The sequence below is a fragment of the Tiliqua scincoides genome, chromosome 2 (assembly GCF_035046505.1).
Source record: "Tiliqua scincoides isolate rTilSci1 chromosome 2, rTilSci1.hap2, whole genome shotgun sequence".
Taxonomy (NCBI): domain Eukaryota; kingdom Metazoa; phylum Chordata; class Lepidosauria; order Squamata; family Scincidae; genus Tiliqua; species Tiliqua scincoides.
In genome coordinates, this window is record NC_089822.1 from 164137997 (window position 1) to 164157088 (window position 19092).

At 43.3% G+C, this 19092-nt stretch overlaps 1 protein-coding gene across 7 annotated transcripts in view; it reads left to right on the plus strand.

The window, feature by feature from the left end:
- ARHGAP44 (Rho GTPase activating protein 44) overlaps positions 1-19092 on the plus strand; it is a 114292-nt gene that overhangs the window by 53795 nt on the left and 41405 nt on the right. For all 7 annotated transcript variants that reach the window (XM_066615066.1, XM_066615063.1, XM_066615064.1 and 4 more), the window contains exon 2: positions 16133-16172. In XM_066615066.1, the coding sequence (XP_066471163.1) occupies positions 16133-16172 (40 nt within the window). The remainder of the gene's footprint in view (positions 1-16132; positions 16173-19092) is intronic.

The following is a 19092-nucleotide window of genomic DNA, read 5'->3' on the forward strand; positions in this document are numbered from 1 at the left end:
ATGTTATACGTTTTAGAAATATGAGTTCATTAGATCATTCAAAACCCTACTCTTGCTTAGGAGAAAAGGTGTTGGAGCTCAAGCTTGGAGCCCAAGTTGCCTTGGGATGTGACAAAGTAGTGTCGCACTACATGTTCTTGTGCAGATTTATTCAAGTTTTTATGTACTTTCTTTACCAATGCTGGAACTGAATAGGCTGGGGAGGGGGGCGAGAGGGAAGGAGGTATGTGATTTGGGCTGCAATCCTAACCACACTTTCCTGAGAGTATGCCCCATTGAACAAAATAGGACTTACTTCTGAGTAGACCTGGTTAGGATTGTGCCCTTGAGAAGGTATGTGAACTCTAGGATGGAGGAACTGAAAAGAGGGTTTGAATCTATCTGTAAAATATGCAAAATCACAATTACAAATTCAGTGAAAAAAATATGACAAGCGATATTTGTCGTCGTCGTCCCCATCTTTTCTGGACTAACCTTTTCCATTTCCACACTCCTTTGTTCGTGCTGGAGGAAATAAATCTTAATAGTCATGGTGCCCCCTCTTGGCTGCTGGTTTATCTGGATTAGCAAGCATTTACATTGTTTAAAATCTCATCTGAGAGATTGCTAATCATAATGGTGACTTTTATTTTTATGTATGTTCTCCCAGTAACTTTCATGTCAATATGATTGGTTAAGGTTGATCAGTGAACAGTTGTTTTGGATAGTCGCAGAGATTTTTATAGTTTGCAGCAGGAAAACCATGTTTTACGTGTTCTACTGTAAATTGCATCATACTGATTCCCCCCCCCCCCCAGGCAAAAATAGTGTTCTGAAAAGAGAAATAAAGACCTGTTTCAGAAATACATTGAAGAAAATTTGCAGGGAGGGAGTTCTGAAAAAAATGCATGGCATTCAAGTTAGACTGTATAATACGGGCAAAAGAAGGGGGTTGAAGCACCCTGAACATCATTGGTGCTTTTCTCATTACATACATAAATGAACAGAGGAGGCAGTAGCCCTAAAAACAGAAAGCTGAGAAAACTATGGGTAGCAGGGAGAAGTAGTTGAAGGAGGAGAAGCCAAGGAAGAAGTAGAACAGGGACATTTGACAATGGGAAAATGAACAGAAAAGGGAGGTTTGGAGACTGCAGACTGCTTGCACTTGTGAATTTAACATACTGATTTGAATTCAGCCAACAGTTCTTTCACTGGGGGTATCTAGTGATTCTTTCTCTTGCCTTCAGTGAGAAGATGGGCTCTGTGGTGCTGTTGGTGGCTTTGTTTTCATGTACGTTATCCTAATCGGTTTCACAAGTCACAAGAGTAGATCTTGTGAGAGTGGATGAGAAAATGACTGTACTGTAGTGAACAGTATGTGAAAAGGAAAGCAATCTTGGATGTGCTGCTGAAATTGTAAGGACTAAATATGCAACTACTGTATTAATCATTCAGAATGAATTCAGGTGGAGCCACCAAATCAGTGGATGACAAATTATAACATGTCTACCAAAACCTGCCTTCATTCTATTTGTTTGCCAATTTTATGAACATTTTTTGACTTCCAATTTTGTGGTGTTCAATTTCTGCATTTCCTGTAAAGTTTCTCTCCCCATTCGAACATCTTGACTTGCATTGCCTCAGCCTGACTGAATGGATGCCCTGAAACCATCTCATAATTAGAAAATTTAATAACATCGTACTGGCTTAATTGCTTGAATTGTACCATAGCTTAAGCAAGGCCTTTTCCATTAAATACTTTGCATATTTGTTCTTCTGCTGCTTGTATTCTGTTCTTCTGTATTCTTCTGCTGCTTGTATGCTTCAATTGCATAGATGGGTTTTAAGTTAAACACTTAAGGCTGGCTTGAAAAGGCTGGTTGTAGATGGCTAAGTTTTAAATGATGGTGTCATTTTATACGGTTCTTTAAAAAGTCTTTGTTATGCCAACTACCTCGGCTGGTTATGGACAACAGTGCTACCTTACAAATGCTGCATGCCAACTTCTTATTGAGAAAGTTGATGTCTTTGATTTTAGTTGGGCAGGGATTGTTGTAGAACCCTGAAGAAAAGGATCACAGAGAGCAGGGGTGGCCAAACTTTCAACTTGAGGGCTCCAGGACTTGTGTAGAACAACTGTGTAGTAAAGGGGATTTTAGCAGGTGCAGCTTGTTGCCTTACAGATGGCAAGCAGCACCTGCTGAAATTCCTTCCTCTACACAGTTGTTAAAGGTCCAGGAGCCCTCAAGTTGAAAGGTTAGCCATCCCTGACACGAGTCATAATGGGGGCACTTTCCAAGTTGCCCTTCCACAGCTCGAGCTGAATTGCCCCACCCCACTTTAAAAAGTCTGCGGAGGAAAAAGGGGCTGCTGCTGGCCTGTGTGCATGCTTCGGGTTTCCCTTTCAACTCTCCCCCGCCATTCCTGCCCACCCTAATGTCCAGCCACAGCACGGAATGCACCAACCCCTTTCCTTCCCCGTGTAGCTATGAAGGAAACCCCCCCCCCCACTTCATGGACATGGCAGGGAGCGAGGGTGCATCCCAGCTTGGCCAGGCAGGTGGGCGCGGGGGCAGCGCAAGCTGAGCGAGCAAGAAAAAGCTAATCCTTTTGCTCCACCCCTCTGGCCCATCTCTGAACATAGCGTGCTCTGCTAGCTGCTGGTACTGGAGCTCACACGCGCAAAGAATGGTTTTCTGGATGAACACAAGAGGATTTTTGTGCGGGGGCAGCGCAACCCATTTCTGTTGGTGCGCAGCTCAAGCCATCGGAGTCGGTGCGAGTCATGAGTCAGGGGGCCCTTGACTCAAGTGTTTTTCTGTCTTCCATGCGTGTGACTCATGAGTCCATGAATCAATAAAAATGCATATTTTCACAACTCGAGTCTGAGTCACCTGACAAGTTCCCAACCCTGATGTGTAGCTTACTCCATTGCAGGTCTTGCCCAGTCTGAACAGTAGTGAGTGTCCTGCACAATACAGATGTAATCTATTTAGGGCAGGTTTCAGCTGCTTGAGAGAAGGTTATTTGGTGTCCAGAGTTTTGAAAACCTTATGTCGTGCTTTTAACTGCAATTGGACTCATTAGCAACAGCAGGTTTTTCTTATTTTGTTTGTTTCATGGGCATGCCAGTCCTAACCTGTGTTGGAATATGAAGGCCAATTGGCCTATGCTGTATCCAGTGCAGGTTAGGAGGTGGCTGCTGGGCAACTCAGAGTAAGGGGAAACATTTCCCTTTGCCCTGTGTCACAGGCAGCCACCACTGTGGGGCTACTTGTTTCTGTGCCAGTGAAATCACTGGCTCAGAGCCAAACAGCCCAGTGTAACATCAAACTGTTAGGGAGTCAAGTTAGGATCTGGCCTACCTAAGTTGCCCGGGCCAGTCCCACCCTTTCCTGGGCCTGGTCTGCCCTCCCCTGCCCAAAAGTACTGCCGTTCTGCCCTCCCTCCACCCTCTCCAACCCCCCTTCCGTGAGGCTGCCCCTTCACTGGTGCAGACTTACCTTTTCCCGGTGACACAGAGATTGAATTTGGCTTTCCTGAGCCAGCTCAGCCGATTCCTAAGGAGGCACAAATGTGCTTTATGACATGTTTGTGACATTCCTGAGCTGGCACAAGCTGGCCTATCTCTACTCAGGATTGCCCTCTCAGTCTAGTTATTCGTGTTTCTTCTTCTTTGACTCTGCTCTTCTCCCTCAGCACAGCTTGCATGAATGGGCAGAGGATCAGTGCAAAGTGCAAATTAATTTCACAAGTTCAGTGTGACTTTTCTGGATTGATTTTGCTAAATGAATCAACTTGGGCATCTCAAAAAACTATATGATGAAGTACCCCAAATTGTCTTCAGATCTGAGAGATTACACTTACAGGTGGGACCTTGGTATCCACTGATTTGACTCAGCACTGATACTGAGGTCCACCTTTAAATGCCTTGTTAAAAAAAAAAGCATCAAAATGCAATTTCCTACCTTCAGGCTGTTAAATAATTATAATTTCATTACACTAGATTCCTTTATTCACCCCATCTAGTGGCTGAATGCAGTATAGCGTCTATACCAAAGCATTCTGGGGCAACAGTGGAGGAGCAACAAACCTGGGAGTGGGTCTTTGAAGCTATTTTCCCCCTAATTTGGTATCCACTGATGTTTTTTATCCACTGAGGGTTCCGGAACAGAACCCCAGTAGATAAAGAGGCACGACCTGTATATCTTCCTTCCATGCTTTGAATTAAGGCAGCAGGCACAGACTTGCCGGAATTTCTCTAATCCAGGCCTTGACCAGACCCAGACCTACACGGATTCAGCAAGTTTCACAGTCTAGATCCTGGATTGCATTGAGTCAGTAACTTGAGGACAATGCTGCTTTTCTGGTATACTTTATTTATATAACAAAATTCCTTGAAGTCATAATTGCAGAACATTTGAAAAGCTTTACATTTTAAGTTTTTTCCTCCCAGCATTCACGATTTGGGAGCGTGGTTGACAGACAGCTGTGGAAAGCATAAAGGGTGTCAGCTACTATGTGCATGCAACTGTGCTAGAGGTCTTAGCTAGATGCTTTGTATCAGTATCCTGAAGTCAAATGCTGACTCCAGGCATGTTTGTTCATGTAAACCATGTTTAGAGCATAAAGAAGAGACGATCTCACAGAGGAGTTACAAGGCTGTGGCTTCTGCTTGTTTCTCTGAGAGGCAGCTTTAGCCAAGGAAGTGTAAGTACTTTAGATGCTTACCACAAAGCTTGTGGTGCATTTAAAAGGTACTTAGTGGAGCTTCTGTGTTACATGTGTGTGATCTGTGACTGGAGAGATAAAAGGTGCAGAGTGAAAGGCCTGTTTTTGTTGTAGTGCTCAGCAGCTACATTGTGTGTTAATGGGAACCTATAAACTGCACATATCTTGACTACAGGTGCATTTGCATTTGCATTTGCATGCGATAAATTTGCTATACACATTGATCAGCACAGTCATGTTCAGAAATCACATAACATTGAGAGGAGAGGATGATGATGATGAAGAATTTTTATATGCTACTTTTCAACAAAGAAGTTAACAAAGGATAAGAATCTTTGACTTTGAGCTGCTCAGTGTTACATGGAAGACACATAGAAAACCACCACCACTAGTTTGGAGCCACAGCTTCTTGTTTGAGTGATGTGAGACCTGTCCCCCAAAAGACTGAAAATATTTATTGGGATTTGTAGGCCCTTCTCCTCAATATCCCAAAGAAGGTTACTCACAAATACAATAAACAGACTACTGTAATCACAAATGCTCAGCTTGCTGGGTGCATTGCCCCACAGCATAATGCCAGGTGGACTATTTCCCTGCTGACTAGGGCAGCTAAGGGATCACTGCTTCTGGGTGACTTGGGTAACATCAGAAGAGGTTGTTGTTTTGGAATGGGAGTGTAGGCTAGGAAACCACTTTGCTCACCCTATTTGAACTGAGGTTTGGAGCTTTGGGCTATCTAAATTGTCCCTGGTAAGAAGGAAGGATGAGAGTGAACCGTATGAGAGCAATGGTGTTGACCTTGATTGACAGCAGAGGATGTCTCTGTGAGGCTTTAGTAGGATCTCCCTTGACCCAAGTGTATGAGATGGTGGGGGCTTTAAGGAATCCCATGTGCCTTTTTAATTTCTGAGGTGTTATCTGTTTCTTCTTCGGATTACCATTGTGCATTGGATGTTTACGTGGTGGGGTTTTTCCTATGGTTCTTTTTCTGTTGCTTTGTTTGTTTGGTTTCTGATTTTTGGTGGCCATTGCTTTTCCTGCTTTATTTAGGTTAGTCATGTCATGTCAATAATGATCTGGTAGGAGGGGCACTCCTATTCAGTTAGTGACAGGCAAGGGAAGATATGATACCAGTGGGAGTTGGATCGGCTAATTGAGGGCTGGCCCTTTTGATTCTTCTTCCTTGCAAGGCAACCCCATCAACAAGCAATTGAGCTTTGGGGAGCTCTTGTTTAATGCCACATCAGGACATCAAATAATAGCTTCTCCCCCAAGCACTGATCCTGGACAAAAAAAAAAGCTCATCTGACTTGCATTGTTAAGATCTTCTTAATGAGATGGGTGAATGTAGCTTATTTAAATCCTTCTTGGTTCTCAGTGCAGCACCACCATATCTTCAGTTTTTCGGGAGGAGGAGTCACTGTGATGTATTGGAATTCTGCCTCTCCCCCTAAGTCTCCTGTTCAACAGAGCCCCAATTTCAAGACAGATTTAGAAATTCTGTCCATGTACAGACTTCCCATATGCCTAACAGTCTCCCTTGAAGAATTGGCATCATATTTGATGTTGAGGATCTCCCCTCCCTCCCTGTACAGCCCTGGATTCAGAGCCCAGAGTTCAATATGTTGTGACATGTATTGCAGCCATGGTCCTTGACCAAAATGTCACCAGTCCTACACGCATGGCAAGCCATACTCTGGATTTGATGCTTGCTGCTGGGCAAGTAAATGATCTATGAGTCATTGACAGATCACTTTATGAAGAGGTTTAGATTTTCAGAAGCCCAGTTAGAGGGCCATTTAGGATAAGGCCCAGGAGACTGGATGATTTTCTCCCAGCCCTTAAGGATTGTCCTGTTACAGTATTGCATGCCTGTCAAATAAATCATTGATTTGTGGTATACAGAGATGACAGGTGATAGGTACAGTGGCTTCTCACAGTGAATAAAAGTCTAGTTGACCTCCTGGTATACCAGGGAACAAGGAAGCAGCAGGGATAATGGCTTCAACAAAATGGAAGATTCTTCTGATTGAGGGTCCAATCCCATTCAATTTTCCAGTGCTGATGCAACCATGCTAATAATGAGGCATGCACTGCATCCTGTGGTGGGGAGACAGTCACAGAGGGCTCCTCAAGATAAGGGAACATTTGTTCTGTTACCTCAGAGCTGCATTGCAGTTGCGCCAGTGCGGGAAAGTTGAGGATTGGGCCCTCAGTCTGACCAAGCATAGGTTAGTACGTTACCAAGGGAGCTGCATGTGAATTGGTGAAACATCTCCCTGATAAGGAATCATTAACTAGTTGCAAGTCAGCACTAATGCAAGAAAGAGAACATTTGCTTTTAAAGAATAGACTGGGAGAGAAGGGGAGCTTCTAGACGAGCAGATGAAAGATTTATTGTAAAAGATCAACAATAAGGTACATTAAACAATCCCTTTCACCAAATGGTTCGATAAAAATGCAGTAAGAAATATCAGTCAACCCTAAGTTATGTGTGCATGTGCCTGGCTTGTGGTGGATGAATGCTTGCCATGTGTATTTTGCACACTGAGAAAGGAAAAAGGAGATGACGTTCAGGAAGTAGAGGTTTTAAAGCCCAATTCTTGCTATCTTCCTGAAGATAGCTTGCTAAGTCTTGGTGCTAGGTTTCATACTACATTTTGGATACTCAGTAATCAATGGTACAAGGACACAAGTGGGTTTTGGATCATACAGTTGCTTGGGCAGACTCCCAATATTTATGGAAGTCGGGAGGAATGTGTCTGTGCTGGTCAAGGCATGGCCAACAGGAGGGCCCTAACTTTCCTGGCCTGCCCAAGAGATCAGTATATATTTTCTGTCCCTAATACAGCAACTCAAGCAAACCGGAGCACAGATAGGGACAGCATGACATCAGTACATTGGTAACTTGCTGTCTTATCTCCTCTTCCAGAGTGTATGGCTTATGTGTGTAGACTTTATATAGTAGCAGAAGTTAAGAATTTTCAGTACCTGATTATGTTCCAGGTAGAGCAGTGTTTCTCAAACTGGGTCTGCATCTTTTTAGATTGAGAGGCCTTTTAGGACAAGGGAGCCATTAATTATTTGATTTTTCTCCATAAACCACTATGTGAACTTTTTCATTGAAGCAGTTTATAAATATTCTTAATAATAATAAAACTCTGCTGATCATGCACCCACATGTGTAACAGGTGTGTGTAGGTGTGCCACAAAAGCAGGATGGATAATTTGACCACAAGGCATCTTGGTGGAAAAAAATATTATTTGCACAAGAATATGGACAGTTTACAGGCAGAATGAATGTAACATTATGTACTCCTATTAATAACTTATTGGCTGAAGGAACACAATGACAGGCCAAATTCACAGTGACATGCTGGTTACAGTGACTCAGTACTCATGTTTATAAATTATAAACCCTCTTTATTGCAAAGTGAGAGTGAAACTATCCTATCATGATGATGCTTGAAGTTCCACTATATCTTTTTGGGATGTGGTGACCAGAACTGGTCATTATGCTCCAGATAGGGCCTTACCATCAATTTGTACAATGGCATAATATTAGTAGTTTTATTCTCAAGCTTTTTTTAGTGATCCTGAGCTTGATCAACAATTTCTTTGAGCTGTCCACCACTACCCCAAGATCTCTCTCCTGATCCATCACAGACAGCATGTATGTGAAGTTTTGATTTTTTTTGCTCCAATATGCATTTTGCCACCCATTCCCCCAGTTTAGAGAGATCTTTTTGAAGCTCTTCACAATCCCTTCTGAACTTCATCACCTGGAAAAGTTAGTGTCATCCATAAATTTGGCCACCTCACTATATATGCCCAACTCTATAAACAAGTTGAGAAGCACCTGTCCCAAGACTGATTCTTGAAGCACACTGCTTTTCACCTCTCTCTATTGTGAAAACTGCCCATTTACACCCCTCTATTTCCTGATCTGCAACCATCTCCTAACCCACAAGAGGACCAACCTTATTCCCTAACTGGAGTTTTCTCAGGAGCCTTTAGAGAGGGACCATATCAAATGCTTTCTGAAATACCAGATATATAATATCAGCAAGTTCACCCACACCTATATGGGTGCTGACAATTTCAAATTCTTAAAGATTTGTTATGCAGAATGTCTTCTCTTTTAACCTCTGACAACTCTTTAGACAGGGGCTGTTCAGGTAGCGGTATCTCCCCAAACTCTTCTGCCATGTTCACAGATCCAAAGAAATCATTTAATTTCTCTTCAGTCTCCAAGTCCCCTTTAATCTTCTCTTTCCCTCTCTCACCATCAAGTGGGCCAAGAGAATAACTAGAGATTATTCTATTGACTATATTCTAAAGCAGGGATACCCAAACCCCGGCCCTGGGGCCACTTGTGGCCCTCAAGGCCTCTCAATGTGGCCCTCAGGGAGCCCCCAGTCTCCAATGAGCCTCTGGCCCTCCAGAGATTTGTTGCAGCCCGCACTGGCCCAACACAACTGCCCTCAGCGTGACGGCAACTGTTTGACCTTTTTGCGTGAGCTGTGGGATGAGGGCTTCCTCCACTGCTTGCTGTTTCATGTCTGTGATGCAGTAGCGGCAGCAAAGAAAAGGCCAGCCTTGCTTTGTGCAAGGCTTTTTATAGACCTTGAGCTATTTCAAGACCTTCATTCATTCATATCAGTTCATCTTTAATATATTCATTTATGTAAGCTTATGTAAATTTATTAAAATTTTAAATGTAAATTAATTCTTTCTTTCCCTGGCCCCGACACAGTGTCAGAGAGATGATGGCCCTCCTGCCAAAAACATTGGACACCCCTGTTCTAAAGCAGTGGTTCTCAAACTTTTAGCACCAGGACCCACTGTTTAGAAAGAGACTCTGTCAGAACCCAATGGAAGTGATGTCATGACCAGAAGTGACATCAAGCTGGAAAATTTTTAACAATCCTAGGCTGCAATCCTACCCACACTTACCCAGGAGTACGTCCCGTTTACTATCATTGTCCAAAGCATATACATAGTAACCTGTTAAAAGTACAGATCTGTAACATTTCCCCAAATGTAGTCACATACCAGGGTAGCATCAAATCTAATACATTAAAATATTGAAATGAATAGAGACCCACCTGAAATTGTCTCGCAACCCACCTAGTGGATCCTGAGCCACAGTTTGAGAAACACTGGTCTAAAAGGTGACCTTTGACTTTTTTGATCAGTGAGAAAATTTAGGCTTAAATGAGTAGTCTCTTTATATGCCTGTCCCTGTGGCAACAGGCATATAAAGGCTGTTTTGTGTTAAACCTGTTTGCATCTTCTCTGTGGGAGCAGTCCTAAAGAATGTAATAGCAGACAAGAATTCTTGTTATGCAGTCCTTTGGTTGCTTTAATAACATCCACAGGCAGATTCTCATCTCTGTTGTTCCTTCAAGGATTTGTGGAGGCCACACAGGAAACGGGACACAGAGATCCATGGAGCTTGATTTAAACTTACCTATAGGCTTGCTATTTTTGCCCCTTGTCACTTCTGTCTTTCGGATTTCTAGATTGTCTACTGGATTTCTCCTCAATGCCAAACCCCTCTTTTCTCTCCATCAGTGATATCTTACTTCCCTTCCTTGCCAGTTGATGCTGATTAAGTATTTTGGGGATATTACTGGGGTGCATGAATGTTGTCCTACAACAATAGCCTTCCCCAACACAGGCAAATGTTAATTGTGCTAGTCTGTTAAGCACAAGTCCCAGGGAAGCAAAGCATGAACAGTTGTATATTGGTTCATGTGGCTGCTTCATTCGCTACAAGGCTGCAGGCGCTCAACATTTAACACGATCAAGTTTCTCTTTTATTTAAGTGTTCTCGTTTGAGATGCATGAGAGACTCCATGTCTCCTGGCCAGCTCTCCAGGCACAGTTTCTGATGGGAAGCTGTGCAAAGGGAACATGGACTAAAGTCAGCATTCAAGATTGGACTCCACACACACTTCCTCAGCTTATTCTAGAATCTAGGACAGCGGTTCCCAAACTTACCATGGTCACAGCACCCTTCTTTTGTGGCAGCCTCTTCCCAGCTCTCCCTGGCACCATCATCTTGAACCCTGTGAGATCTCACGTAATCCAAGATGGCTCCACCAGGGAGAGCCGGAAAGAAGAGGCCAGCAGGGACACCCCATGACATCCCTGTGAGTTCACTACAGTGCCTCATACACAGTTTGGGAGCCACAGGTCTAAGGTAATGTTCTGACATGTGTGTATGTTTCAGAGATGAGGAAGGAAAGGATGTTTATTATGTGACTTAGAAATGAGAGGAGGGAAAATCATCTTAAGGCTCAAAAACTGCTTGGCTTCTGCGACCCACTTCCAGTTTGTGATTGCAAAACCATAAGTGCTTGTGATCACTATTATGTACCAGCGTCTTTCATGCATCACTACCTTCGCCCCTCCCGCACAATGACTTACAGCAGTTCCCAAATTTCTGGAGAATTTGGGAATAGGCTATTATGGATAGGTTGTCACAAAGAGGATCCTATCCCTTCACCACACCTTGCCTCATGAGCAATGCTTTTCACAAAAATTAAAAAATCAGTTCTTGTATCCATCTGCTGGTTGTAGAGAAATCAAGTGATGTGCATGTGTGAACCTGCCACCTGAGCATGTTCTGGAAATCAGGCTAAATGATGGCCAAGACCCACTTTACTGCCAAGCGTATAGGTTTAACCTATACAGAAGGCTCTTGCTTTGCCTCCTTCCCATTAGTGAGCTCCCTGAAGCAGAGATGCTATCCTTGTGCTTTTTATAGTGCTTCGTATTTGCTTATACCATAGCAACAAAGAGAGAGCAGTGATGAAACTGATAACAGAGAAATCATACTTGTGTACCACACGTATCTCGGCTATGCAGCCACCCCAAAATCGCCAAACACCATCTTATCTGCATTACAACAACTAGATTTAGAAAATGGATGTTTGCAGCTTGAAAGGAACCCAAGTGATTTCTGTGGCTCAAAAGACCTTTTCCCAGCCATATCAGATGTTCCAGCTCCAACCACTTCTGAAGGTGAGATGGCCTGGTCTTGGTTATCCATGCTGTGGTAATATACCATTTGGATTACTTTAATGTGTTGTATATGAGGTCACCCTTGAATACTACTCCGAATCTGCAATCACTGCAAATGCAACAGTGAGATTACCAACTAGGATCTGTCAAATGGAATACACCTCTCTAACCGTAAACAGCTGTGCAGACTACCAACTCATTTCTGGGTATAATTCAGGGTGCTGTTTTGTTTTTTTTTTTGCCTTTTACGGCTCCAAAATGACTTTGTACCCAAGTATTTGGAAGACTAGCTTCTCCCACATGAGCCTATAGGAACCTTAAAATCTCAAGAGCTCCTTCTTCAAATTTCCACTCAAGTAAGGCAGGTGATAATTGGGGGGGGGGGTCAAGGATCTTTTCTGTTGTGACACCCACCTCACCCCCACTGTGAAATGCTCTTTTTCACCAGGGAGACTCACATAGCCTTGTCTTTTTGGTGCCAGGCAAAAATGTTTTCATATGCGCAAAGCCTTTCAATGTTATCTGGTGGTTCCTTCAGTGCTGTTCTTAATGCCAGGATTTTAGTTGTTTTGCTCTGAAAGAGTGCAGCTGTGCAGTTCTCAAATTGTTCTTGTTTATTAAAACTCTGAGCTGCTCTGGATGTCATGTGGACTGTAGTGCCAGGTTTAAAAGCATTTGAAATAAAAGCAATGCAGTGAAAATGCAAAGGATATCCAGTGATTTGACTGACCTAAATTGTGACCGTAGACTGTGCTGCACCAGTTGATCTATGAGGCTTGTGGCTGATTTCCCTTGTATTCACCAGGGAGTGATAAGCTGCATGGCCAAGCAGCTTCTTACGTGGCTAGTGCGCTGCTGAGTGTTTATTGTCCTTTTGCTGTGTGCAACATTCTTTAATAAAGGTAAGAATAGACAACCACATGGAGAACAGTTAGTATGAGAGTGGACTATACATGGAATGAAGCACCAACTGACTCTGTGAATATGGTAGCATTTTTCCAGCAGCTGTAATTGTAGGAGTGGCAGCCAAATCAGTATACATTTAGGGCCCAATATTGTTGAGTCACTGTGCTGCTGGAATGTGCATTCCTGTGGAGCAGTGTCCTTTATGTTGGTCTCGAAACATGACTCACCATTCTACCTTCTGTGGAAGGTGCCACATGGTTGGAATTCAGAGACCTGGAACCTGATTTATTCAACTCCAAATTCAACTGATTTATTTTCAGCACCCCTTCTAGATGAATCTGTTGGTGCTTTATGTTTTGGAATAATCGATCTTTTAAATGTGGAGGCAACTAGATTAAAAAATAAATACAAGTTGCAGTTGATTATTTCTGTGGTGTGATTGTGGCTATGAACCAGTTGGTGAGGGTGGGAGGGGGACTGAGTTCTTTTGATAGACACCAGTTTGGCAAATATCACTGTCATGCTTCTATTTGAAGAAAGAGAGCCTACTCACCCCAGCTGTTGGAGAGAGAACTGACATAAGGTGTTTAGAAAGCTTTCAGATGGATAATGGATCTTTTCTCAGAGACGAGTCCAAAAACTTTAGATTTTATAGTTCAGCTGCGGACAACAAATTGTAGTAATAGCTTTGGAAGGAAGATCTATTGGGAGAGCATAATGAGCATTATTGGTGTACAGGGGAAAAGAAGCAAGAAATCAGAGCAGTGTGAATGGTTGCCAAAAGAGATGGGTCAACTGTCTTGTGTAGGCACAAAAGGAAGGCTGAAGGAGTAATTGATATAAGGTTGCTTTAATTTAAATAGTAGTGGAAACCTTTCTGGCTAATGGTTATTGGGAAAGTAATTACAGGGGCTCCTGTACACGGATCCTGTATCTGCGGATTCACTTATCTGCAGATCGGGTCTGCGGGGACCTCCTGCACGCCCCCCCCATGTATCCCCGCCAGAGGCGAGGAGAGCTCTACTTATAAGGCATTAAAAACGTCACTTCCAATTTCACAGAGAAACTAGAAGTCGTATTCTTTTTCTTTAAGGCTCAGTCTGAGTCTGGCAGAGGCTGCAGACGGAGCTCCCCTTGCCTCCGGAGGTTGAGGGGGTGCGTTCCCTTGTATCTGTGGTTTCAGGTAACCATAGGAGGCGTTTCCAGAACAGAACCTCTGTAGATTCCAGAGAACACCTGTACTTAGATTGCATGACTCAGGGTTGGTATAGACTGCAGTGCCTTGGAGTAGGAAAAGTTGGACTAGATGGGGCTTGAGACATCTTCCATCCCTTGGAGTCATTCCCAGTGCAAAACCACATGTAGCAGTAGGTTACCTCATGGATGTTTTATGCCCATCAAAGAAATGCCAAACAATTAAGAGTAAGAACAAAATACTAAAAACAGCAAATGGCAGCAAAAATCAAGAAAACACAAGAATGAGACACAGCATGTCAGACACAAGGCAGTCTCGGAGCAGACCAACGCAGTCTTGTTTAACTAGCAGAGGTGGGGAAAGGAGGTGGTAACAAAGCAGATCAAAACCTGGATGCAATTTCTCTGGATACTCGCTCTTCCCTTCTTCCTCATGTTCTTCCAGGGTGCTGATCCTGGCAATCTACACTTGCAACAAACTGATTTGGTGATGCACCAGATGGTTCTGACATTGGACCTGGGCAGCTATGAAAAGGGGGGTGCATGACTGTGCTTTTTATAACCCTGCTTTTTTATAGCCTGCTTTTTAATCGGGTTCAGCCTATGAGATTTGGATGTGGGAGGGTGTCCCTGAGAGGCTGAATTTCCCACTCTTAAAAATCTGGTAGAATTCATGTTCCAGTGAACTGGTTCAAAGTCAAGTTCTTTGCTTACTCGAGAAAAAGGTGCTTGAACTTAAGCAACCACAGAATGGGGCAAACATGGCTACTGAATATGAACAACTCAGCAGCTCTTCAGGATTCTGAGGTATCCCAGGAATCTCGGGGGTGCTAGAAAAGTCCAAAGCAGGGGTGTCCAAAGTTTTTGGCAGGAGGGCCGCATCATCTCTCTGACGCTGCGTCAGGGGCCGGGGAAAGAAAGAATTAATTTACATTTAATATTTGAATAAATTTACATAAGTTTACATAAATGAATATATTAAAGATGAACTTATATGAATGAATGAAGGTCTTGCAATAGCTCAAAGCCTATAACAGGCCTTGCACAAAGCAAGGCTGGCCTTTCCTTTGCTGCACTACAGCATCACAGACATGAAACAGCAAGCAGTGGAGGAAGCCCTCATCCCACAGCTCACGCAAAGAGGTCAAACAGTTGCCTTTACACTGAGAGCAGTTGTGTTGGGCCAGTGTGGGGTACAACAAAACTCTGGAGGGCCAGAGGCTCATTGGATACTGGGGGCTCCTTGAGGGCCGCATTGAGAGGCCTCAAGGGCCACATGTGGCCCCAGGGCCAGGGTTTGAGCACCCCTGGTCCAAAGCAAGTGATACATAGAAAAAAAAAATCATTGATGTTTCAGCCCCTGAAAAAGTTAATTGCACTTGCTTTAAAGCAGGGGTGTCCAAAGTTTTTGGTAGGAGGGCCACATCACCTCTCTGACACTGTGTCGGGGGCCAGGGAAAAATAATTAATTTACATTTAAAATTTGAATAAATTTACATAAGTTTACATAAATATATTAAAGATTAACTTGAATGAATGAAGATCTTGCAATAGCTCAAGGCCTATAAAAGGCCTTGCACAAAGCGAGGCTGGCCTTTCCTTTGCTGCTGCTGCTGCATCATAGACATGAAACAGCAAGCAGTGGAAGAGGTCCTCATCCTACAGCTCATGCAAGAGGTCAGTCGCCCTCACACTGAGAGCGGTTGCGTCAGGCCAGTGTGGGCTCCAACAAATCTCCGGAAGGCCAGAGACTCACTGGAGACTGGGGGCTTCCTGCGGGCCGCATTGAGACGCCTCAAGGGCTGCATGTGGCCCCAGGGCCAGGGTTTGGGCACCCCTGTTTTAAAGGATGGTGGTTTTATTTTTTTCTCTAACATGTTAGTCTCAGCATGTGTTTTGAGTTAATAAAAACTGAAGTAAAAAATTCTTGACTATCTGGTAAGTAAGCTCCCTCTTCATACTGGTTTCTGGTTCAGAGGTGTAAAGATTGCTGTGGGAGTGGGGAAAGCATGTGCTGGGTGCAGTTCACCACCTTCGTCTGTTCCTGTAACATTGTCAAGAAGACAGTAGGACAGTTTGGGCCCCACTGCATTGTCTCTGTTGCTATTGCTACAGGCTGTTTTCCGGTGGGATCTCCATGTCGGGTTCAGTCATGCGATCTGGGTAGCTCCTCAGACTGTGTGTTCGTGCGTGGTTTTTTGTTTTTTTTACAGATCTCATCTAGAGTTATGTGAAGGGTTTCTGGGTTTCTCACTCTTTCTCAGCTGAGCTTCTCCTTTCTTTTCTTTAGGGCTGAAAAAACAGAAGTTCTGAGTGAAGATCTCTTGCAGGTACAGTGTCTTCCTTTCCATCATCTTTCTGCCCAGCAAACACCAACATTGCTTCCAATGTTACGTCACTCTATGCAGTAGATGCAAAACAACCTTACAAGAAGCTTGTTTTAAGGGATTACTGTGCTGCAGAAACCCTTTCCAATTAATAATTAGTAAGATCAACCTTCAGACTCCTCCAGAAAACAGAAGCCTTCTTGTCTGGGCTTAACCATTACGGAACCTCACCTTCCTTTCCACTGGATGTTGCTAGAACTCCATCTAACCACTAGTCTGTTATGTATTCAAACGAAGCAGGTGATAGTCCCCCTGAGAGTGTACTGTGTCACAATGCAGGTGAAATTGAATTCCCCTTCATGCAGGCACCCCAAAAAAAATCCATACCCATGGAAGTTCTGCATTCAAGGAAGATGGCTGTAAGCCTAGCCATCTCTTGTACATGCTAACTTCCCACATCAGGAAGTATGAAAGTGCATGGTTCCTCTACCTGCACACTGAAGTCGCTGAATCCCATGAAAGCTATGCACATGCTTTTCCTGTACATTGGTCAGGTCTAAAGGGGATTTTGCAAGGGTTAAAATAAAAATAAATATAAGAAATTGGGATTTCAGTTGTCATAAGCAGTGATCTGCTTGTCATATACATCTATTGGCTGATGCAAATTCTTGAGCTTAGGGGAGCAGGGAAGAGCAGTACAAAGTCTTTACCAACAACCAATAGGATGAGAGAGGAAATGAAATTTAGCATGCTTCAGGCAACACATGTGCCATTTTCATATCAAGTGACGGTATGAGAAATTCATCAGCCGAGTCTGCATGCAAACCTTCAGAGACCAATGAAAGAATTCTCATATCTGGAGTTCAAAAACATCTTCTTGCTTGTATGCCAAGAAATGGATAGACTGAACTCCCGTGAAGCCTCAGGCAACTGTATAAACCGGATCTTTGGAAATTGTTTTCCTCCTGTAGGTTTGTCATTGTGCTGCATTCAGGGGTAACATTCAAGGGTATTTCTGTGGATAGCTGTCAAGCAGGTGATCTGTGGATTTTTGAAAATAGTCCATGGAATTTTAATTCTGATTTTAATAGGAAAGGTTCAGGTTGCCTCCCAAGTTTGGTTTCTCATTGAAATATATATATTTCAATGAATATAGAAATATATTCTATATATTTTGATATATTTTGCCTAAGTTACTCCAGAATATATAATATATGCTCCAGAATATATTTTGCCTAAGTTACTGTTTCATTCTTTCCCTGATACTCAAAGGGATTACAGTGTTACGTTTGCAGCCTGTGTTTTCTGAGTTCTTACCTCTTTATTGAACTGCATGTTTTCCCCAAGTCCCTCAGGTAAATGTTTGGCAGGCCTTCCCCTTAGTGACTTACCTTGTTGAGGTTCACATCCAAGTGATTTAATCACATCCATATATGATTATATTCATTTACTCAAATGATAGGCAAAAAGCCAAGCTCTGAACCTATGCTTGAGCATTTGCCAGTGGAATTCATTAAAAGGACTCGGAAGCAGCTTTCTGAGCTCTTAGGTGTCTTTTGCCTCTGTTCTTAGAAACATTACAGCAGGCATGAGCCACTTGCTTTATCGCACTCTCAGTACAAATGGAAACCTGAAACAAAATGTTGACTGCTTCTGTTTCACAGTAGATCATAAGAACAGCCCTGCTGGATCAGGCCATAGGCCCAAATAGTCCAGCTTCCTGTGTCTCACAGCGGCCCACCAAATGCCCCAGGGAGCACACCAGAGAACAAGAGACCTGCATCCTGGTGCCCTCCCTTGCATCTGACATAGCCCATTTCTAAAATCAGGAGGTTGCACATACACATCATGGCTTGTAACCCGTAATGGATTTTTCTTCCAGAAACATGTCCAATCCCCTTTTAAAGGCATCTAGGTGAGATACCGTCACCACATCCTGTGGCAAGGAGTTCCACAGACCAACCACACACCGAGTAAAGAAATATTTTCTTTTGTCTGTTCTAACTCTCTCAACCCTCAATTTTATTGGATGTCCCCTGGTTCTGGTGTTATGTGAGAGTGTAAAGAGCATCTCTCTATCCACTTTATCCTTCCCATGCATAATTTTGTATGTCTCAATCATGTCCCCCCTCAGGCGTCTCTTTTCTAGGCTGAAGAGGCCCAAACGCCGTAGCCTTTCTTCATAAGGAAGGTGCCGCAGCCCAGTAATCATCTTAGCCGCTCTCTTTTGCACCTTTTCCATTTCCACTATATCCTTTTTGATATGTGGCGACCAGAACTGGACGCAGTACTCCAGGTGTGGCCTTACCATCAATTTGTACAATGGCATTATAATATGAGCCGTTTTGTTCTCAATACCATTTCTAATTATCCCAAGCATAGAATTGGCCTTCTTTACTGCCGCCACACATTGGGTCGACAGTTTCATCGACCTGTCCACCACCACCCCAAGATCTCTCTCCTGATCTGTCACAGACAGCTCAGAACCCATCAGCCTATATGTAAAGTTTTGACTTTTTGCCCCAATGTGCATGACTTTACACTTACTTACATTGAAACACATCTGCCATTTTGCTGCCCATTCAGCCAGTTTGGAGAGATCCTTCTGGAGCTCCTCGCAATCACTTCTGGTCTTCACCACTCGGAAAAGTTTGATGTCATCTGCAAACTTAGCCACCTCACTGCTCACCCCTGTCTCCAGGTCATTTATGAAGAGGTTGAAAAGCACCGGTCCCAGGACAGATCCTTGGGGTACTCTATGATCCTTGGGGTAAAAAGAGCTCTATGCTCTTTTTACCTATTTTTTTACTCTGACTGCTGTTTTTAGTATGTGTTAATATGTTTTTATTTGTTTTTAAATTGTTTTTAATATGTTGTAAGCCGCCTTGAGTCCCTTCGGGGAGAAAGGCAGGGTAGAAATAAA